This window comes from Tilletiopsis washingtonensis, assembly GCF_003144115.1.
Source record: "Tilletiopsis washingtonensis strain MCA 4186 unplaced genomic scaffold FA09scaffold_13, whole genome shotgun sequence".
Taxonomy (NCBI): Eukaryota; Fungi; Basidiomycota; class Exobasidiomycetes; order Entylomatales; genus Tilletiopsis; species Tilletiopsis washingtonensis.
Genome location: NW_020312010.1, coordinates 449,811 through 467,888, shown reverse-complemented (window position 1 = coordinate 467,888; position 18,078 = coordinate 449,811). Strand labels below are relative to the sequence as shown.

At 67.1% G+C, this 18,078-nt stretch overlaps 6 protein-coding genes across 6 annotated transcripts; 5 read left to right on the top strand and 1 right to left on the bottom strand.

The window, feature by feature from the left end:
• Window positions 1-105: 105 nt before the first annotated feature.
• FA09DRAFT_53827 (hypothetical protein) lies at window positions 106-1,887 on the bottom strand. The gene is made up of 2 exons (XM_025745707.1): window positions 1,307-1,887; window positions 106-1,252 (listed from the first exon to the last, which is right to left on the bottom strand). The coding sequence occupies exons 1-2, from the start codon at window positions 1,793-1,795 to the stop codon at window positions 176-178; spliced, it is 1,566 nt and encodes a 521-aa protein (XP_025597708.1). The 5' UTR covers window positions 1,796-1,887; the 3' UTR covers window positions 106-175.
• Window positions 1,888-2,763: 876 nt separating this feature from the next.
• Window positions 2,764-3,915, top strand: FA09DRAFT_330589 (hypothetical protein). Its single transcript, XM_025742664.1, has 2 exons — window positions 2,764-3,566; window positions 3,817-3,915. Exon 1 carries the CDS (start codon window positions 3,064-3,066, stop codon window positions 3,433-3,435), a length of 372 nt encoding a protein of 123 aa, XP_025597707.1. The 5' UTR covers window positions 2,764-3,063; the 3' UTR covers window positions 3,436-3,566; window positions 3,817-3,915.
• Window positions 3,619-6,033, top strand: FA09DRAFT_53763 (ribosomal protein S5 domain 2-like protein). Its single transcript, XM_025745706.1, has 7 exons — window positions 3,619-4,060; window positions 4,118-4,295; window positions 4,349-4,729; window positions 4,780-5,077; window positions 5,137-5,276; window positions 5,332-5,536; window positions 5,603-6,033. Exons 1-7 carry the CDS (start codon window positions 3,801-3,803, stop codon window positions 5,923-5,925), a joined length of 1,785 nt encoding a protein of 594 aa, XP_025597706.1. The 5' UTR covers window positions 3,619-3,800; the 3' UTR covers window positions 5,926-6,033.
• A 932-nt stretch (window positions 6,034-6,965) lies between these two features.
• Window positions 6,966-8,461, top strand: FA09DRAFT_346336 (hypothetical protein). The gene is made up of 3 exons (XM_025744745.1): window positions 6,966-7,509; window positions 7,565-7,903; window positions 7,959-8,461. The coding sequence occupies exons 1-3, from the start codon at window positions 7,387-7,389 to the stop codon at window positions 8,076-8,078; spliced, it is 582 nt and encodes a 193-aa protein (XP_025597705.1). The 5' UTR covers window positions 6,966-7,386; the 3' UTR covers window positions 8,079-8,461.
• Window positions 8,462-8,647: 186 nt separating this feature from the next.
• On the top strand, window positions 8,648-13,525 carry FA09DRAFT_346335 (hypothetical protein). Its single transcript, XM_025744744.1, has 20 exons — window positions 8,648-9,275; window positions 9,420-9,533; window positions 9,587-9,615; window positions 9,671-9,850; window positions 9,904-10,308; window positions 10,370-10,604; window positions 10,653-11,160; window positions 11,212-11,415; window positions 11,472-11,616; window positions 11,670-11,681; window positions 11,732-12,415; window positions 12,464-12,511; window positions 12,566-12,583; window positions 12,637-12,734; window positions 12,796-12,850; window positions 12,912-12,936; window positions 12,992-13,064; window positions 13,116-13,187; window positions 13,250-13,337; window positions 13,395-13,525. Exons 1-20 carry the CDS (start codon window positions 8,669-8,671, stop codon window positions 13,422-13,424), a joined length of 3,630 nt encoding a protein of 1,209 aa, XP_025597704.1. The 5' UTR covers window positions 8,648-8,668; the 3' UTR covers window positions 13,425-13,525.
• Window positions 13,526-15,487: 1,962 nt separating this feature from the next.
• FA09DRAFT_298657 (kinase-like protein) lies at window positions 15,488-18,074 on the top strand (the record flags this gene model as incomplete). The annotated part of the gene is made up of 7 exons (XM_025740254.1): window positions 15,488-16,012; window positions 16,043-16,180; window positions 16,521-16,525; window positions 16,567-16,798; window positions 16,857-17,168; window positions 17,265-17,787; window positions 17,878-18,074. 7 exons carry the CDS (start codon window positions 15,488-15,490, stop codon window positions 18,072-18,074), a joined length of 1,932 nt encoding a protein of 643 aa, XP_025597703.1.
• Between the last annotated feature and the right edge of the window lie 4 nt (window positions 18,075-18,078).

Here is an 18,078-nt window from a genome sequence, read left to right as displayed (position 1 = left end):
AGGGGAGACTACTACGCAGTGAGCGTGTCGGTGTGAGAGGACGGTCCGCCGTGGCTGAGTGTGGCAGCTACACGTGCGGACGTCGAGGGGCTGTATCGAGAGCGGGTCGAGGGGATACACGGTCGAGAGAGTCGGACAGAGGCGAGGTCACAGCTTGAGATGCAGAGCCTGTGCTTCAGGCAGCCTGCACGGGCATCGTGAAGCTGCGGGCAGCGCTGAACGTGCTGGCACGCGGGCTGGCGCAGAGACGGCTCATGGCCTCCTTGCGCGTGCGTGCCGAGATGCGGCTGGCGAAGTTGACGTCGCGGAACTCGGTCGGCGGGCCCTTGGGCTGGCGCATCGGCTGGTTGGGTAGGCCGAGGCCGACGCCGGGCGCCACGGTGCCGTTGGTCGTGGGAGCGGTAATCTTGCCCTCGGTGGCGCTGCGGCCACGAGGAGGCTGAGCGAGCGCCGTGATGCGCGACGCCGGAGCAGCGATGGGCGCCGCAGAAGGCTTAGACGCCGTACCGTCCGAAACGGCACCGTAGCGCGCCGTCATGACAGCGGCGGCGTTGGCGGCAGCCGTCTTGCGCGCCGACACCGAGTTGAAGCGATCCGCGCCGATCTGCACGTTCTCCTCGCTCGTGTCGGGCGTGCCGGACTCCGAGGCGAAGCTCTTCTCGGACGCGGAGTCGTCGACGATGATCGACGGCGTCGAGGTTGCACTGCCAGTGCTAGCCGCGGGCGCACGGGTGCGCCACGAGGCGGCCGTGTCGGCGTGGCTGACGGTGCGCTCGCGCTGCTGCTGCGCCTTGGCGTTGGGCGGCGTGCCGACGCGACCAAGCTGCTGCTCGAGCGAGTACATGTGCTGCTGTTGCTGCTGCTGCATGGCCGCCATGGCGACGGCCTGCTGCTGCAGCTGCTGCTGCTGAGCGACCTGCATCTGGATGTACTGCAGGCGCTGCATGAGCTGCGCCTGCTCGTCGTGGGCCTGCTGGGCCTGCTGCTGCTCGACGAGCTGCGCGTAGGCCGCCTGCTGCTGCTGCTGGCTCTGGCGCTGGCGCAGCGAGGCCTGGATGCTGGCCTGCGCCGCCTGGCGCTGCTCGGCGGCGCTGTTGGTCTGGGCGCCGTATTGCTCGGTGCGGGCGGCGACCTGAGCCTGCCGCTCGTACTCGGCCTGGATCTGCGCGAGGAGCATGCGCTGCTGCGTCGCCACCTGCGTCTGCTGCTGCAGCTGCTGCGCGGCGATGCTCTGAGCACGGATGGCCTCGAGCTGCGGCACGGATGGTGAGCGACGGCTGTGATGGTGTGGATGAGAACGACTCACCTGCTGCTGAGTGCGGCGAGCGTCGGTCTGCTGCTGCTGCTGGCGCAGGAGCTGCTCGTAGTGCAGCTGTTGCTGCTGCTGCGGCTGGCCCTGCGTGGCGCCGTACATGGCGGCGAGGCCTTGGTTCTGCGAGGCGACGAGCTGCTGGATGCGCATGGCCGAGAGCTGCGCCTCGAGGGCCGCCTGCTGCTCCTGCTGCATCTGCTGCTCGCGCGTCGGCGAGAAGCGCTGGTGCGGCGAGGGCGACTGCTGCTGCGCCTGCTGCAGCTCACCGCCGCCCATGGGCGGCGTGCCGAAGCGCGACGTCGGCGTGAAGACGGCGGCGTTGGCCTTGAGCGCGTTGGGCGACGCCGGCTTGCCGCCGTGCATGGTCGGCGACGCGGGCGTCTGGTAGCCCGAGGAAGGGAAGCTGCCCGAGTCGACGCCGGGCGAGCTGGAGCGGGGGCCGCCGGTGCGCAGGCCGGCGAGAAGGTTGGCGCGAGAGACCATCGTAGTGGTGCTTGTGAGAGAGGTGAGAGTGACGGTGATGGATGGGCGACGAAGATGACCTTTCAAAGGTCAGACGACGTGGCGCGGGTACTGGGTGTGCGATATGCTGCGGGTGGTTGCTGTGAGGAGGCGGGGATTTGCGCGCGCGCGTGAAGCGGATGCAGCAGCAGAGTCGATGCCGGGATTAGACGAGCTGTGAGAGGGGCGGAGCGAGATGCTCGAACGCGAGAGGGTGGCTGGGTGCGAGTGTGGTATGGGGGGAGGATGAAGGGGACTGGCGACGCAGTCGAGATTGCTGTTGTTGCGGTGCACAGCACCGGTGAGAGCGAGAGGGGTACGGCGCGAGGGCCGAGAGGGCCGAAGAGAGAGCGAAGAGGGCAGGCTGAGTGCTGCAGGGAGGCCCTGGCTGGCGCGCGTGCGCGAGGTGTGCGAGGTGGGCTGGGACGCGGCGGTGGTCGACGGGGCAGAGAAGCGAAAGGTGAGACGGAGGGAGATGGGGACGAGGCAAGCGGAGCGGAGACGGGAGCGGCGAGAGAGAGAGACGAGACGGGAGAGAGGGACAGGAGAATGGTCGACCCAGCGAGGTCAGGGAAGGTGGTGGAGCGAAGGCAAGCGCGACGACAAGGCTGGCCCAACAACAGCGAGCGAGCGAGCGTGGCCGCGCGTGGCAGCGCAGCAGAGAGAGCCGCGAGCCATCTCGCAGCGCGCAGACGCAGGCCGCCTGCCCTGCGGCGTGGCGCAGAACACGCGTGCAGCACGGAGGCGGCGCAGCACGCCAGCGCTGCAGCCAGCCGGTGGGGCAGCACAGCAGAGGCAAGAGGGGCTGGCCCGCCGCCCGCCGCGTGCGGCCGCGGCGGCTCGCTTCGCCCGCCTGCCCGCCATCACGCGCGACGCTGCGCGCCAGGAACACACCGCTCAGGTGCAGGTGCAGCTGCCGCGTGGCTGTTCACCCGACCGCGCCACCGGCTGGCGCGCTGCAGAGCGGCAGCAGCGCAGCATCGAGCACCTCCTCTTCTCGGCCATCGCGCAGCGCCCAAGTGGGGCACACTTTGTGCTGCGGCTGCGGCTGCCGCACCCCGGTTTGGGGCAGCTCGCTGGCAGTGCCCGCTTATAGCCATCCTGAGGACAAGGCGCCTTGAGCGCTGTCGTCGCCGGCGAGCGGCGTGGCAGGCACGCCGCGCGGCTACGCGTCTGAGCGGCTGTGAACTGCGCAGCTGCGACGCTGGCAACAGCACAGCAAGGCGCTCTCTCGACCGTGCCGGCTGCGGATGCTCGCCGTCGAAGCTCGAGAGCGGTCAGCTGCGCTGCTTCTGCTTCTGCTCCTGCTTTTGCTGCGCTGGCTGCCCATCGAGGGCCCCTTTGTGCGGCCAACTGCGCAAAGTGCTGACCCTGAGTCAGAACTTAGGCGCCCGCCGCTCTCAAGGTTGCTCTCCTCTGCACGCTCCGCGGATCGCCGGACGCCGACGAGGTCATCGTTGCTCCTCGGACGAGGACAAGGGCGAGAGAGGGGAGAAGGAAAGGAGGGCACCATCGCACCGCGGCCGGCCATCAGCGCAGCGTTCAGCGCGAACGAAAGGCGAGAAGAGGCAGCGCGGCCGGCCGGTGTTGGGCTCGCCTGCCCCGCTGCAAGGGCGTCTTAGCGAGCGGACGCGCCCCTGAGGAGACGTTGGGTGCTGAGCGCGCCAGCGCGCAGAAAGAGGCCTGGACCTCACCCCACACGAGATGCCCGACAAGAGGCCGAGAGGGGGGCTGACATGGCGATGCTGCGCGAGTGAGCATGCTGCTGGTCGTCGTCGTCGCTGTCTTCAAGCGACAGGCTCTGGTGCTGGTGGTGAGCGGCCGCTCTCTGGATCCGGCTGCTGCTTGACTCGGCGCTGCACCTGTTCCCACGCGTCCGTGCCACGTGGCTATGTGCGGCGCTCTGCTGGCGCGCGCTGGCCTCTGACCGCGTTTCGCGCACGGGCGTCCTTTCCCGTTTCTTCCCAACACAACGCCCGCTGAAGCCATGGCCTCTTCCGCAGCAGGCACAACGCTCGTCTCGGCGCCCGGCAAGGTCCTCGTAGCAGGCGGCTACTTGGTGCTAGACCCTGCGTACCCTGGCCTGGTGATCGCGACCGACTCGCGCTTCTACACGCACGTCACGCCCGCCCAAGATGCGCAAGAAGGGAGACAGCTCGTTCGTGTGCGCTCGCCGCAGTTCATCGGCGCTCGATGGGACTATGTGGTCGCTGTGAAGCAAGACACGTGCTCGCTGCAGCAGACAAGGTGTGCTGCCGAAGCGCTGAAACAGCACTTGAGCATCACTGACTCTCAGCCTGGCAGCGAGACGCACGCGGCCGCCAACGCCGGCCCGAACCCGTTCATCTCGCTCGCGGTGCTCTATGCTCTGCGTCTGGCCGTCGAGGTGCGCGGCTCGGAGCACGTCGCTTCTGTGCTGGCGCCGCATGGGCTCGACATTGCCGTGCTGGCCGACAATGACTTCTACTCGCAGCGGCAAGGGGTCAGTCGTGTGGACTGCGACGCTGCAGCTGCTATGCTGACGCTGTTACACAGGCCAAGGCACCATCACGCGACCAGCTGGCGGCCTTGCCGACGTTCCACGCGCAAGAGTGTGCCATTCGCGACGTGCACAAGACGGGGCTCGGCAGCAGTGCAGCCATGACTACCTCTCTCGTCGGTGCGCTCCTGCTTCACCTCGGCGCAGTCGGCGGCAGTAGCAGCAGCAGCAGCGAGCGGCAACTATCGCAGGCCGACCTGGCGCTGGTGCACAACACGGCGCAGCTGGCGCACTGTGCTGCACAGGGCAAAGTCGGCAGCGGCTTTGATGTCAGCTCGGCGGTGTGGGGAAGTCACCTGTATCGACGCTTTGACCCGCTGGCGCTGCAGCCGCTGCTTGATGCGGGAGAGAAGGTGGGCGTTGAGGGTGGCGAGACTGTGAGTGATTCGCGAGAGTGCAATGCGGCATGCGCTGATGCAAGTGACAGTCCTCGAGCGCACCACCAGCGCTGCTGCCACATCTCTCGCCCTCCAACGCGCTGTGGCATCCGAGTCCGCTGAGCTCCGAGGCGGGCGCAGAAGGCAGCACGAACCCGACGGCCGTCGAGGGCTTGCACAGCGCCGATCCGCAGGGCAGCAGTGACGGAGGCCTAGGCGTTGCGCGCCCGGCGCCGCTCGAGCTGCCGCCGCGGCTCGAGATGGTGCTGGCCGACGTCGACACGGGCAGCAACACACCAAGTCTTGTCGGCAAGGTCATGGCGTGGCGCAAGGCCAAGCCCGAGTGGGGTGAGTGCATCGTGCCCTGCGGCAATCTCTGCCCCATCTGACTCTGCTCGCTTGACTAGCCGCACAGCTGTACGCCGTCATTGCTGCGTCTAACAGCTCGCTGGCAGACGCCCTGCTTGCGTTGCGATTGGCCCATGCGCAAGATCCACAGGCGTACGATGAGGCTGTGGAGAATGCTGCCAAGCATAAAGTCACCGAGGTGCGTCTGCTCTGAGCTGCCTGCCGCGCTTCGTCTCTGACACAAGCTATTGCAGTGGGATTCCATGCAGCGCGGCTCGTCGCCAAGCACCACCCTCGTGCTACTCATCGAGGTGCGCAACGCTCTGCGCTCTATCCGCGCCGGCATGCGCGAGCTCGGCCAGCGCGCCGGCGCGCCCGTCGAGCCAGACGAGATGGGCCGAGTGATCCGCGCCAGCGTCGACGGCGCTCCGGGAGTGCTTGGCGGAGGCGTGCCTGGAGGTGAGCCTTTCTCGCATGCGGATTGCGCCACGTACAGATCTCGGGCTGACGACTAACGCCTTGCAGCCGGTGGCTTTGATGCGCTCTACCTCCTCTACCTGCGTCCGGCATCGGTGCCCGACTCGCAGCCGGCGCCCGCTCGCGTGGCCGTCGAGGCAGTCTGGGCCGACTGGACAGAGCTGTCCATCGGTCCGCTGCTGAGCACAGCGGGCGGCTCAGCCGGCGTGGCTTCGAGCGCCGAGCAGCTCGACAGCGCCGCAGCACCCGCACAGCAGCACCCTGACCTGCCGCGATTGCCGAGCAGCTCAACTCGCGACGGTGGCCTGCGCGTGGAGTCCGTGCAGGACGTCAAGGGTCTGCAAGCCGCTCTTGATCGTCCGCAGCGCTGAAGCTCCGCGGCTTTTGACGGCCCTCGCCGCCGGGGACGAGGCCCTTGACGGGCGCCGCCAGAATCTGTGCGGAAATCGGCAGCACAGCACTTCTCGAAGAGGGCAGTGGAAATAGATCATGCGGAATCTCTGAGCGTGAATCTGCGGCGGCGTAGATTAACATGCGGCGAGATCCAGGCGGCGAAGGCAGGGGCGGGGGCGCGTTGAGCGAGGATCTACGAGTTGCACGGCAGCGCTCTCATCGCTGGCCGCTCGGGCGCACGCAGCTCCAGCGGAATCTGGCCTGCACATGGACGACGCAAGCGGTGTGGAGATTCTGAGCTTGAACGTGCGACTGCAGCCTGCGCAAGTGACAGAGCTGGGAGCTGAAGTGAAGGGAGAGGGAGAGCAGCAGCGAGGGGCGCACGAGGGCGCCGCCTGCCGCGGCGAAGCGGGGGAACCGCCGGGTGTGGCGGGCCTCGGCGCGTCGCGATGTCGCCTTCGCCGCATGCGGCAAGATCCACCGCGCTGCGCCTCGGAGGCAGTGCAGCAGCTGTGCAGCACAGGCAGCAGCAGCGTCAAGCCTACCAAAGCTAGCAAGTTACGCCCGGACTCATGAGCGAGAGCTGTGCCTGAGCGTGCGCTCTGCGCTGCATGCTGCTTGCTGCATCTCGCCCGTGCGTGGCGGAGCAAGGCCGCGCAGGAGGCCGCAAGCGGCGAGCCGCTGTCCGGTGAGACAGCACGCCGCAGCACACCGCATGGTGGGCCTCCGAGCGCCGCGCCTGCGCTCCGCCCCTCCGCCCTTCTGCCCTCCTTTGTCGCTTCAAGCGGCGCCGGCCCGGCATCGCCTGGCTGTGATGTCCGCATCGAGCACCGCCAGCTGATCGGGTTCCATTGCTGCAGCCGCTGCACGGCCCTACGGAGTCCGCCGCTGACGCTAGAGCCAGTCATTGCGCTGAGTCGAGCGGTTTGGAGCAGCGTGCGTCCTCGGCCTGTGCCTTCTCGCTGCGACCGCACCTTATTTCCGCTGAGCACACCCTCCTCCCACGCTTCGCTGGGGCTGGAGCCCGAGTGGCGAAGTCGAATCGCGCGGAATCGCAGCTTCATCTCCAGCCACGAGATGCCCACTCCGGCGTCGATGAAGGGCCCGGGCGCTGACTGGCTGGCCCGACCGACGACGCCGAGGCAGGCAGCGCTGGTGGGGCCTCCGCCCTACAAAGACTGCCGACCCTGGCCGCATTGAACCTACCTTCCTCTCCATTCCATCCCACATCTTGCTATCCTCTCTCTCCGTTGCGTCCGCCAATTCGAGCTTCTCTCGGCCTGACGCCTCTCGCAGGAGCTGCGCTTCTGCTCGTACATATACCACGCCCTCCTCGCTCCCCTTACCACAAGCTACCCTCATCTCCTTCTCGGCGCGTTCCAGTGCGCCACCCCTCGCCTTCGCCTAAGCCGATCTCGAGTCCTCCAAGCCAGCCAGCCATGCGCTCCTCGCTTATCCTCGCGGCGCTCCTCGCCGCTGGCGGCGTGTCGGCGTCGCCGCTGCTCGGTGGTATCGTCGGTGGCCTGACCTGTCTCCTCGGCCAGATCCTCGTGAACGGCAAGGTGAGTCCCGGGACTGCTGCGCCCTTTGCTCTTCGTCTCTGACACATGAGGACAGTGCGTCACGGCGCCTGCTTCCACGACCACCACCCCGGCCGCCGCTGCGACAACACCAGCAGCTGGTGCGGGCACCACCACCGCCACCACCAGCACCTCGGCCGCCGCCGCCGGTGTGCCGGCGCAGACGCCCATCATCACGGGCGGCTCCTTCACACAAACATACGGCGGCATCATCGGCGGCAATGCCACCACCATCGACAACCCCTCCTACATCACCTACCTGCTCGCCAACTCCGTCGAGGACTGCCTCGCGCTCGCCAGCACCAACGTCACGACGGCCAAGTTCGTCGCCACGTACTACGACACCAACGCTGCTGGGCCGAAGGGCCAGTCGATGGTGAGTGGTACCGCAGTATACAGCCCGTGACAGATGCTGACGTGCATCGTCACAGACGTGCTCGTACTTCACCCGCTGCCTCGACACCAGCTACAACACCAACTTTGGCGGCCAGAACCAGGCCGGTCTCTACCAGACGACCATCGTCGCCGCCAAGGGCTGGTGCAAGAACTGAGGCTGCGTCGCCCGACGCTTCCCGGCTCTCACTCGTTGCGCTCGCCGCCTCTGCAAGCCTTCGAACAATCGCCACACGCGAGTTGACCCCTTCCGCAGGCCTACTCCACTGCGCGCCGTGTTCCTCCCCTTCCTACCCCTCTCCCGTCACATTGTTCCGCATTCCCTCTGCGCACGCCACTACTGGCCCGCGCACTCTGCCTCTGGTCGACGCCGTGTCCCAGCTGGCCCTCCTTCCTGGTCGACGCACGCGTCCCAGATGTCCTCGCCTGGTCGGCCATAGCCCACCTGCGCATCCGTGGTCGACTGCCTCAGTCCCACCTTGCTCCCGTCTCGGTCGAGCCTGCACTTCTTGTGCCTTCGCAATACATCCAGTGTCACCCTTCCTTGCCTTTGTCTGATGCGTGAGAGAGGGGAAGACGGAGCCGAGAGGCCAGGTGGAGGCACGCGAGCAGCAAGCGCGTAAATTGACGCGTCGAGCGAAGCGCGTGGCTGACGACGCGGGCGAGGGTCATGCGAAGGACACGCAGCGCCAGTCCAACACTCCCGACCTCGACACCCCTTCCTTCACTCGCTCGCGCACCCGCTCCCATGTCCGCCGACGCCGGCGCCAACGGCGGCGACGACTTCTTCGCCGCCTCGCAGTCACCGCCGCCGCGCAGCGCTGCAGCCAGTAGCGGCGCCCCGCGCCCCAAGCTCTTCCTGCAGGACGACGAGGACGAGGAGCTGCTAGCTGACGATGATGAGCCGATGGAGTTGATCCGAGCTGCCGAAGATGCAGAAGGCGTCTCGAAGAAGCGCAAGGCGGACGACGAAGCTGGCCCGAGCCGCGTGGGCAGCTCTAGCGCACCGCAGGCAGAGGCTGGGCCCAGCCGCGGCCGGAGCACCAGCTCGCCTGTGGCGTCAGCAGCGCCCACGTGGACGAGGCGCTACATTGGCAGCTTCATCATCTCCGCCTGGTCGCTTTCCAAGGGCACCAGCTACATCCAGCAGGGCGATGCAGTGGCCATCACGCGCCAGAAGCCCAAGGCCGCAGCGCCGCCGGCGCCGGCGAAGGGCACGGCGGCCAAGGCGGGCAAGGGCGCAAAGGGAGGCAAGCAGACGAAGCTGAGCTTTGGAAAGGCGGCTCCGGCACCGCCGCCTAAGGCGCCGAAGAAGATGAAGGAGGACTACATCGTGCGCTTCAACAATATGCGTGGTGAGTGCTGCGAAGCGGCGGGTGGCTGGACAGGCCGGGTCATGGCGGCGCCCTTGTCTGGATGACGGCCAGTGTAGGCTGAGAACGCCCGGTGGTGTCTCGTCATGCTCGGCCTTCGAGTAGCACTGCTGACAGCCCTGCCAGGCTTCGAGGTCGGCCGCGTCACGTCGGACATCGGCATGTGGATGTCGACGCTGCTCGACCACGACATGGCCACTTTCGACGGCACCGTCGTCGATTGCCCGCCCAGCTTGACCGGTGAGTACAGTCGCCCAAGCAGCCTGACTATATGCTGAGCCACTTCCTCTCAGTCGGCTGCGACGTGCTTCTGGAGATCAAGGTGCGCTCAGCGGCCCATCCCTGCCCAGCAGAGGCTCACTGTCCGTCCACGACAGGCCTACCTGTGCGTCTCGGCCTTTCCGGTCATCAACACCTTCACGGCCAGCGTGGCGGAGGACCCCGGCTTTAGCCCGTGGGGCAAGGAGACTGCAGAGACGCAGGCGGAGCGCACGCTGCGCGCCCGCAAGGTGGCGCTCATCAAGCTCTTCCGCGCGTGCACTCTGTCGCCGAGCCTCGTGAGTGCTGGTACGACAGGATCAGCAGCGCATTCAGCTCACGCTCGCCTCAGACCAACCGTCTGATGAAGCGCGTCGATGCTAGCGATGCGCTTGAGGAAGATGCGGAGCCGGCAGCAGCTGGGCCTGCCAACGGCAGCGCGGCCGCGAAGACCAGCGTCGCTACGCAGCAGAAGGCGGCCTCAGGCTCGAAGCCCGCCGGCAGCCAGAAGGTAGATGCCATCATCGTGTCGGACGACGATGTCGGCGCCAAGCCGACAGGTAGTGCTGCAGACGCCAGAAAGCGCAGTGTGTCGCCGAGCAAGTCCGACTCTGGCCTCTCGACGGCCGAAGAGGTCAATGACGGAACGGAGCTGGAGGAGGACCAGCTGGGCGCGGTGTACAAGGCCGCGCAGCGCGCGGACCACGACCTGCCCGAGGTCGAGCCGTCTGAGACGTTCGCGCTGGAGCTCAAGCCTGTGAGTTCAGACGCAGGTCCGCTTGCGCAGCTGTCGCTAAACCTCAGCTCCGCCGGCGCAGTACCAGAAGAAGGCGCTCGGCTGGCTCATCTCGATGGAGGCCAAGCAGTCCGGCGGCGCACGCGAGCTGAGCCTGCATCCGCTGTGGGAGGAGTACACGTTCCCCATCGACGAGAGCGATGCGATGGCCGCCTCCGAGCTCGTCGAGGCAGGAGAGGCATTCAGCAAATTTTACTTCAACCCGTACACGGGCCACCTGTCGCTCACGTTCCAGCGCGCCAGCCGCGGCGCTCGTGGTGAGTGTCGCGCAGCTGGCAATCGTAGCGCAGCTGACAGCTTCTCAGGCGGCATCCTCGCCGACGAGATGGGCCTCGGCAAGACAATTCAGATGGCCGCGCTCATTGCCTCGAACACCGGCGAGGAAGACAGCGAGTCGGAGCCTGAAGAGATCGAGGAGGACGAGGACGACGAGCCCGTGCGCAAGCGTGCCTTCCGGCAGATCTCGCTGGCACAGTCGTTCGCCGCCACGCGCAACCCCTCGTCGCCCGACTCGGAGCGCCAGCGGCTCAAGACTGCACTGCGTGCGGCCGTCAAGCACCACAAGGTGACGCTCGTCATCGTGCCCATGAGTCTGCTCGGCCAGTGGCGCGATGAGCTGTTGCGCGCGATTCCTGGAGCCGAGGTGATGCTCTACTACGCCGAGACGAAGGGAGACCTGATGGCGCGTCTGGAGGGCGGCAGCGTCGACGTCGTCATCACGTCGTTTGGCACGCTCACGACGGAGCACAAGCGCTACACAGACGCTGGCGGTGCAGCCGCCCAGCGCAACTTGACGAATTCCGCGCCGCTCTTGTGAGTTACGCTCGTCGCCTCTGCAGACAGGCCGCTCACCACCACACACAGCTCGGTGATGTGGGCGCGCGTCATCGTCGATGAGGCGCACACGATTCGCAACCGCGTGACGCGCGCTTCCAAGGCATGCACTGAGCTGCTGGCGGCCCGTCGCTGGGCGCTCACGGGCACGCCGATCGTCAATCGGCTGAGCGACCTCTACTCGCTGCTGCGCTTCCTGCGCGTCGAGCCGTGGGGCGACTACAGCTTCTTCAAGTGAGCAGCATGCGTGAGCTGATCTATGCGGCGGCCTGCTGATCGCTCTGCCACAGCACCTTCATCAGCAAGCCCTTTGCCAACGGCTCTCCGAAGGGCATGCAGGTCGTGCAGGTCGTGCTCGAGAGCCTGCTGCTGCGCCGCACGAAGAGCATGAAGGACAACGACGGCAAGGCTATCGTCGAGCTGCCCGAGAAGGACGTGAGTCGACCGCAGTGTAGCTCGTGGGCTCTCGCTGACCCTTCCGCTCGCAGACGATCGTCAAGGTGCGCCTCGCGCTATCTGCGTCGACACACCAGCTGACACACCTCCGCAGCGCCTCACCTTCAGCCCGCTCGAGCGCGAGATCTACCGCCTCACGTACGAGCGTGCGCACCTGCAGTACGCCAAGCTGCGCGCCAACGGCACGATCGGCAAGAACTTCAGCTTCATCTTCGCGGTGCTGATGCGTCTGCGCCAGGCCGTGTGCCACCCGCTACTGGTACTCAAGAAGCCGAACAAGAAGGACGTGCAGGAAGATGTCGAGGAGGAAGCGGTGGAGCTCGACGAGGAGGGCGAGGTGGAGTCGGAGCTCAAGCGCCTCGTCAGCGAGTACCAGCGCGGCCTGGACCTCGAGGACGGCGACGACGGCGTGGAAGCGGCCGACGTCGACGAGCTCACCGACCTGCTGGAGAAGCAGCACGACTCGTTCGAAGAGTGCCCCTTTTGCCTCGAGGAGAAGACGGAGGTGTGCTTCATGCCGTGCCGCCACGCCGGCTGCCGCACCTGCATCATGGCGCACATGGAGCTCTGCGAGGGCAAGGACGAACGCCCGCGCTGCCCTACGTGCTCGCAGACCTTTGCCATGAAGGACCTCGTCAGTGCCGTGCGCACGCGGCCGCGCCAGAACCGCCTGGTCGAAGATGGCGAGGATGACGAGGCGCCGGCCGAGGACGCACACTCGCAGCCGTCCCTCATCTTCCGCAAGACGGACTTCCGCAGCAGCACCAAGCTGGAGGCTGTGAGTGCCATCGGCGTGCCGCGCAGCCTGACGCTGACGTCTCTACAGCTCATTGACGACCTCAACGAGCTGCGCTTCGCCGAGCCTGGCTTCAAGGTGAGAAGTGTCATCGCCCATCCGCTGCGCCTCGACTAACTTGAATCTTCACAGGGCGTCATCTTCTCTCAGGTTTGTCGCTCACGCACAGTACATCGATGGCCACGCTGACCCTCGCTTCGCAGTTCACGGCCTTTCTGGACCTGCTCGAGGCGGTATTGCGCCGCAACCACTATGCATACGTGCGTCTGGATGGCACGACGAGCCAGAAGGACCGCGAGCGGTGAGCGACATGCAAAGATGCTCTTCCGCCTCTCGCGCGTCGCTGACTTCAGGCTCTGCAGCGTGGTCAAGGAGTTCACAAAGGCGCCCAAGTCGATGCTCATCCTCGTCTCACTCGTGAGTGCACGGTTTCTGCCCCGTCGCCGCACGGACGCTGACGCGAATGGCCTCTCCTCAGCGCGCCGGAGGTGTCGGCCTCAACCGTGAGTGCGCCTCGTCGTCTGTCAGCGCTCGCGCTCATGCCCAACCTCTCCCTAGTCACGGCCGCGCACCACGTCTGGCTGCTCGACTACTGGTGGGCCGCGGCGCCCGAGTCGCAGGCCATCGACCGGTGAGCCTCATCTCGTGCCCTTGATGCTGCAGAGGCTGACATCCACTCCAGCATCCATCGTCTGGGCCAGGAGCGTCGCGTGACGGTGCATCGCTACATCATCGACAACACAATTGAAGACCGGTGCGTCTGGCACAGGCTCAGCTTGCGTGAGCCAGAAAGGCTGATGAGCGTGATCACAACAGCATCCTCGCCATCCAGGCGCGCAAGACCGCCATGATCGGCGCCGCACTTGCCGGCACAGGCTCGGGCGACAAGTCTGAGGCGCTGCAGGTGCGTAGACGCTCTGTGCTCTTGTCCACATGCCCAGCGCTGACCCGGACCACACAGAACCTCGAGCTCCTCTTTGGCAGCTCCTAGGCTTCGTGTCAGGCCTCCTCGTTACCCGCATCGTCCCGCACACATTTGTACAACAGCACACACTGCACTTCTCATTGCTACTGCATTGCCCACCCATGAGGCATGGGCTGTCTCTACTCGGACGAGCTGCTGCATGGCAGAGGTGTCACCCAACGAGATGTGTCTCGCGGCCGCTCAATATCCGCTCGGAGCGCCGCGAGATGCCGCAGATCCCTGCAGCAGCACGACGCAGGCAGCTGTCACCGCTCCGCCTGCGCCGGAAGTGATCCGACTTTCTTCTCGAGACTGCTGCGGCTTGCACCTCTTTGCACCTCTGCTCTTGCGGCCTCGCCGCCTCTCTGACCTTCCTGTGGCTGCGGCTGCACCTCGCTGCATCTGACTTTCTCGCGCATGCTTCCGCGCGGCCGTCCCGCCGGCGGGCCGTTGGAGCGCGAGCGCGTCGCGTCGGAGGGGCGGAGGCGCCGCAGCCGCCGGCCATGCGCAGAGGCGGAGCGGGGCTTGCCTGAAGAGGCAGCTGCATGCTTCTCCATATGGCAGCTCGACGGTCAGGGCTCGCCCGACGACGGCAATTGCCGGGCGGGCGCGGAGCGGAGAGCCGCGCAGATGCAGGTGCAGGTGGATGGTGCTCGGTGCCGACGGCAGCGATGGACGAAGCACCGTTGCTGCTGGGCGGGGCTGGGCGCTGGCTCAGAGCCTCCGCACTCTTACGCTTACTCGTGGCTGCTTGCTCGCGTGCCCAGCGCATCCTGTGCATGATGCTGGCTGATGAGGCCCTGAAGCGCGTCCGTGCGGCAAAGGTGCGCGATGCAGATGGCATCCCCTTGTGTGCGCATGACAGGGTTCGTGAGCGCCAGGACAGGAGAGGGCCCAAGGCACGAAGCGGGCGCGCGTCATCCGCAGGGCAGAACGGCCTCGACGTGGAGGAGCACGAGGGCGGCGGAGAGGAGGACCGCTCGGCGTCAGCGCCGAAGCCGTGCTGCCGCCGCCTGCACCGCTGCAGCGCCGCCGCTCGGCTGTGCTTGCCTTGCCCGCTCCGCCGCCTCGGGCATCTTGCCCGTGCTGCAGGCTGCTGCAGGCTCCCGCATAATCTCGCTCGCATCTGCGCGGCTGCGTGGCTGCCGAGGTGCGCCAGAGGGGCGCGGGAGGACGAGCGGCAGAACACGCTGAAGCGTGCACGAGCTGCTCCCGCGTCGGCGTGCCGCTCCCGCGCCTCTTGCGCTCGCCGCGTGCCGGCCCCGCGCCGCCGGCGCGCACAGGCGCCAGCAGCACGGCAGCGAGATGCGACGTCAGCGGCACGAGGGCAGCACGGCGTCAGCAGCAGCAGCACCCGGCAGCGCAGCCATGCAGGCGTGCAGCCGCCGTGCAGCGGTGCCGCCGTGCGCGTGCGCTCGCAGGACCGGGACGCATCCCGCACCCGGGGCAAGAGAGGCTCAGCTCGGCAATATCTCAGCCTGGGGCGCCCGAGTCAGAGCCTCGCTGCCATCGTCCTCGCCCTCTCTCTGCCTCCTGACCTCTTCCATCCATATCCAGCAAGCACCGACTTCCAAGGCCACTCGCAGTCCAATCGCTGCGTCACGCGCTCCACCTCCGCACCTCGGTCTTCCGCGTCGATCTGGCGCTCGCGCTCAAAGTGCGGCCCAGCTCCTAGTCCGGCGCCCACACGTGCGCTGCGCCGTTCTTTCTCCTTCGGCGTCTTGGAGCCCCGCACTTGCACCTCATCACCACCACCTCCGCATCACACTCCCGCTCGCCCGCGCCTCCGTCCCATGCTCGCCGGCTCGCGCGAAGGCGGCGCTGCCGTTGCGTCTGCCTCTCGCGCGCCGTGCGAGGCACCGCGTCGCATGCCCGTCTCCGGCTGGGGCCTCTGGCCTCTGCAGACCGGCAGCAGCAGCAGCGCATCCTCCTCGCGCCCATCCACGCCGTCGCCGCCGTCGCCGTACGATGCCTCGGCAGCTGCGGCACTCGCGTCGCCGCCAAGCACGCCGCCGGACTCGTCGCTCTTCCGTGCGGCCAAGCTGGCTGGCACTGCGCACGCCATTGGTGTCACTCCGCCATCGCAGCCGATGCAGCAGCAAGGCAGTGCCGGAGGCCGCTCGCGCAACGACATCTTCAGTGCTGCCTCTCCGTCGCTGACGCCGGCGCCGCGGCCGGCCGCGGCCGCTGCTGCCAACTCCTCGCCGGCCAGCGTGACGAGCAAGAACAGCCTCTTCTTTGGCTCCTCGCCTGTCGCTCCCGCACCTCGCGCTAGTCTGCTCTCGCCAACCGCCTCTCCCTCTCCCGCCCCTGCGCCAGGGGCCTCGCGCTCGCCGCCGCGCCGTGTGTCAGAGCTAGGCGCAGCCGGGCCCTCGTCGCTCGCTAGTGCCGAGCGTCCCTCGTACGGACGCAGCAGCACCGAAGAGCGTGAGCGCGAGCGCGACCGCATCCGCAAGAGCAAGGACATGGACTTCCGTCTGTGCCCTACGCGCGACTATCTGCTCGGTGAGGGCCGGCACTGCAATGTCTTCCTCGGCTCGTATCGCCTCAAGCGGCGGCGAAGAGAGCGCAGAGGCGCAGCGAGAGGCGCAGCATCAGAGAGCGATGTGAGCGAGGTGCAGACGGAGGAAGAGCTGGCGGAGGAGAGCTACTGGCAGCTGTGCGCCGTCAAGCGTCTGCACGCCGATCGGCAGAGCCAGCTGCTAGGGCTCGACGAAGCCTTCGCGCTACGTCGTCTAGGTCCGCATCCCAACATCGTCTCGCTTATCGACATTCGCGACGAGGTCGAGCTGCCTACGCCCGTCTCTCTGCCTGGCGCATCAGGCAACACATGGGCCAGTATGCCGCACGATGCGCCGCAGCCTGCTGCTTCGCCATTGGCGCTCGGCAAAGGCTTGCCCTCGCGCAACGGCTCCATCTCAACCATTGGCGGCTCAGCGCACGCACGATCCTCTTCGACGGCTCACTCTCGCGCCGACCTCGGGCTGCGCGAGCCAACAGCGGCACCGGCATCGCACGCCTCGGATGCAGCGCACGCTATCGCCTTGCATCGTCGACTGGCCTCCCAGCCTTCCGGTCCTTCGCAGCTCTTGCCCGAGGTGCGAGTGGCTGGGCCAGACGAAGACGGCGTCGGTCCACTAGCGCATCGCAGTCCGTCGCCAGCGCAAAGCATCGCCGACCCTACCACGCCGAGCCCCACTCCCGGCACGCCCTCGGATCCTCCGCGCCTGCTCATACTCCTCGAACTGCTCCCGCATTCGCTGCGCTCCTTTGCGCGCCGCAACCCGGAGCGCATCGGCTGGCTGCGCTGGAAGACGTGGGCCCTGCAGCTGGCAGGCACCGTCGAGTGGATGCACGCGCGCGGCTGTGTGCACGTCGACATCAAGCCGGAGAACATCTTGGTGAGCAGCAGCAGAGCTGGCGGCTCAGAGACCTTGTGACTGATATGGCCCCGCACAGCTCACCGACTCGCTGGACATGAAGCTCTGCGACTTCAACTCTGCGCTCTTTCCCTCTCCCAGCTCTCCGCTTCTCGACGGCGCCGGACTCGGTACGCCAGCGTACGGTGCTCCCGAGCTCACGCGCGGTGCCGCGCCCGCCGGCGCTGCGGGCTTCTCGTATCCAGTCGACGTGTGGAGCATGGGTGCCGTGCTCTACAGCCTCGCGACTGGCGTCGAGCCCTTCGCGCGCTCTCGAAGCATGATCGATATGCTCTATCGCAAGCGCGTCTTCTTCGAGAGCGAGGAGAATGACCGTGTGGCGCGCCTTAGCGTTGCTGAAGGCTGGGCCGGCGGCTCCAATGGCGGTAGCGCAAGTGCCAGTCGCAATGGCAGTCTCCGAGGCCGGCGCATCAAGCCTGCATCCGAGGCGACACGGCCGACTGTTCGTCGCGAAGGCAGCACCGACTCAATTGAGAGCGTCGCCAGCAGCATTCTCGTCGACAACGGCCGTACGGGCGCTTCGGTCCGCAGCATCGCTATGCTGCTCGACGACGCGCCATTCAAGGGTCTTCTCAGCTCGCCGGCTGGGCAGCCCACGGGCTTGCTCGATGCTGAGAGAAACGGCACTGCTGCGTCGGGCCATCAGCGACGAGCCTCGATGGGCAAGACGCCGCAGAAGCTCGGCCGCGCTGCGTACCTCAATGCGCCGCGACGGCCCGTCGGCACGCTAAGACGCACGACCTCGTACGGCGACCAATCGAGCAGCGATGCTTCGCCTCAGGCCGACGACAACGGTGGCAATGACGGCGACGCTGGTCGCACAGACGGCGCCGGTGCAGGCAGTGGTGTCACTCGCAGCGCAGACAGCAAGCTAGCACCAAGCGCTCTCTCTCCGCCTCACTCGCCGCCTTCTGCAGCGCAAGGCATGTACAACACTCCCTCCGGCCTGCGTCTCGCCGTCACGGCCGCCTTCGCGCAGGCATCCCGTCGCGCGGCGGTGCAACAACAGGAGCAACAGTCGGCGGGCCTGCCCTCTTCAGCCGCACTGCTCGACGAAATGCAAGCCGAAGAAGAGGAGGACCTGCGACCGTATCGCGATGGCTCGCCCGCGCTCATCCTCCCGGGCGGCGGGCGACTGCCAGATGCGGCCAGAGCGCTGCTCGAGCGCATGCTGAGCACCGATCCGAGCCTGCGCCCGACGGCCAAGCAGGTCGTCGCTGCGCTCTCTGCGCTCTGAGCGC

Excerpts from the sequence above, each read along its gene's own strand:
- FA09DRAFT_53827 (XM_025745707.1), bottom strand. The coding sequence starts at position 1,795 with ATGGTCTCTCGCGCCAACCTTCTCGCCGGCCTGCGCACCGGCGGCCCC. Across the intron at positions 1,253-1,306 it reads CTCGCCGCACTCAGCAGCAG|CTCGAGGCCATCCGTGCTCA; the intron begins GTGAGTCGTTCT and ends TCCGTGCCGCAG.
- FA09DRAFT_330589 (XM_025742664.1), top strand. The coding sequence starts at position 3,064 with ATGCTCGCCGTCGAAGCTCGAGAGCGGTCAGCTGCGCTGCTTCTGCTT.
- FA09DRAFT_53763 (XM_025745706.1), top strand. The coding sequence starts at position 3,801 with ATGGCCTCTTCCGCAGCAGGCACAACGCTCGTCTCGGCGCCCGGCAAG. Across the intron at positions 4,061-4,117 it reads TGCTCGCTGCAGCAGACAAG|CGAGACGCACGCGGCCGCCA; the intron begins GTGTGCTGCCGA and ends TCAGCCTGGCAG. Across the intron at positions 4,730-4,779 it reads GCGTTGAGGGTGGCGAGACT|TCCTCGAGCGCACCACCAGC; the intron begins GTGAGTGATTCG and ends TGCAAGTGACAG.
- FA09DRAFT_346336 (XM_025744745.1), top strand. The coding sequence starts at position 7,387 with ATGCGCTCCTCGCTTATCCTCGCGGCGCTCCTCGCCGCTGGCGGCGTG. Across the intron at positions 7,510-7,564 it reads AGATCCTCGTGAACGGCAAG|TGCGTCACGGCGCCTGCTTC; the intron begins GTGAGTCCCGGG and ends ACATGAGGACAG. Across the intron at positions 7,904-7,958 it reads GGCCGAAGGGCCAGTCGATG|ACGTGCTCGTACTTCACCCG; the intron begins GTGAGTGGTACC and ends GCATCGTCACAG.
- FA09DRAFT_346335 (XM_025744744.1), top strand. The coding sequence starts at position 8,669 with ATGTCCGCCGACGCCGGCGCCAACGGCGGCGACGACTTCTTCGCCGCC. Across the intron at positions 9,276-9,419 it reads GCGCTTCAACAATATGCGTG|GCTTCGAGGTCGGCCGCGTC; the intron begins GTGAGTGCTGCG and ends CAGCCCTGCCAG. Across the intron at positions 12,851-12,911 it reads TGCTCATCCTCGTCTCACTC|CGCGCCGGAGGTGTCGGCCT; the intron begins GTGAGTGCACGG and ends GCCTCTCCTCAG.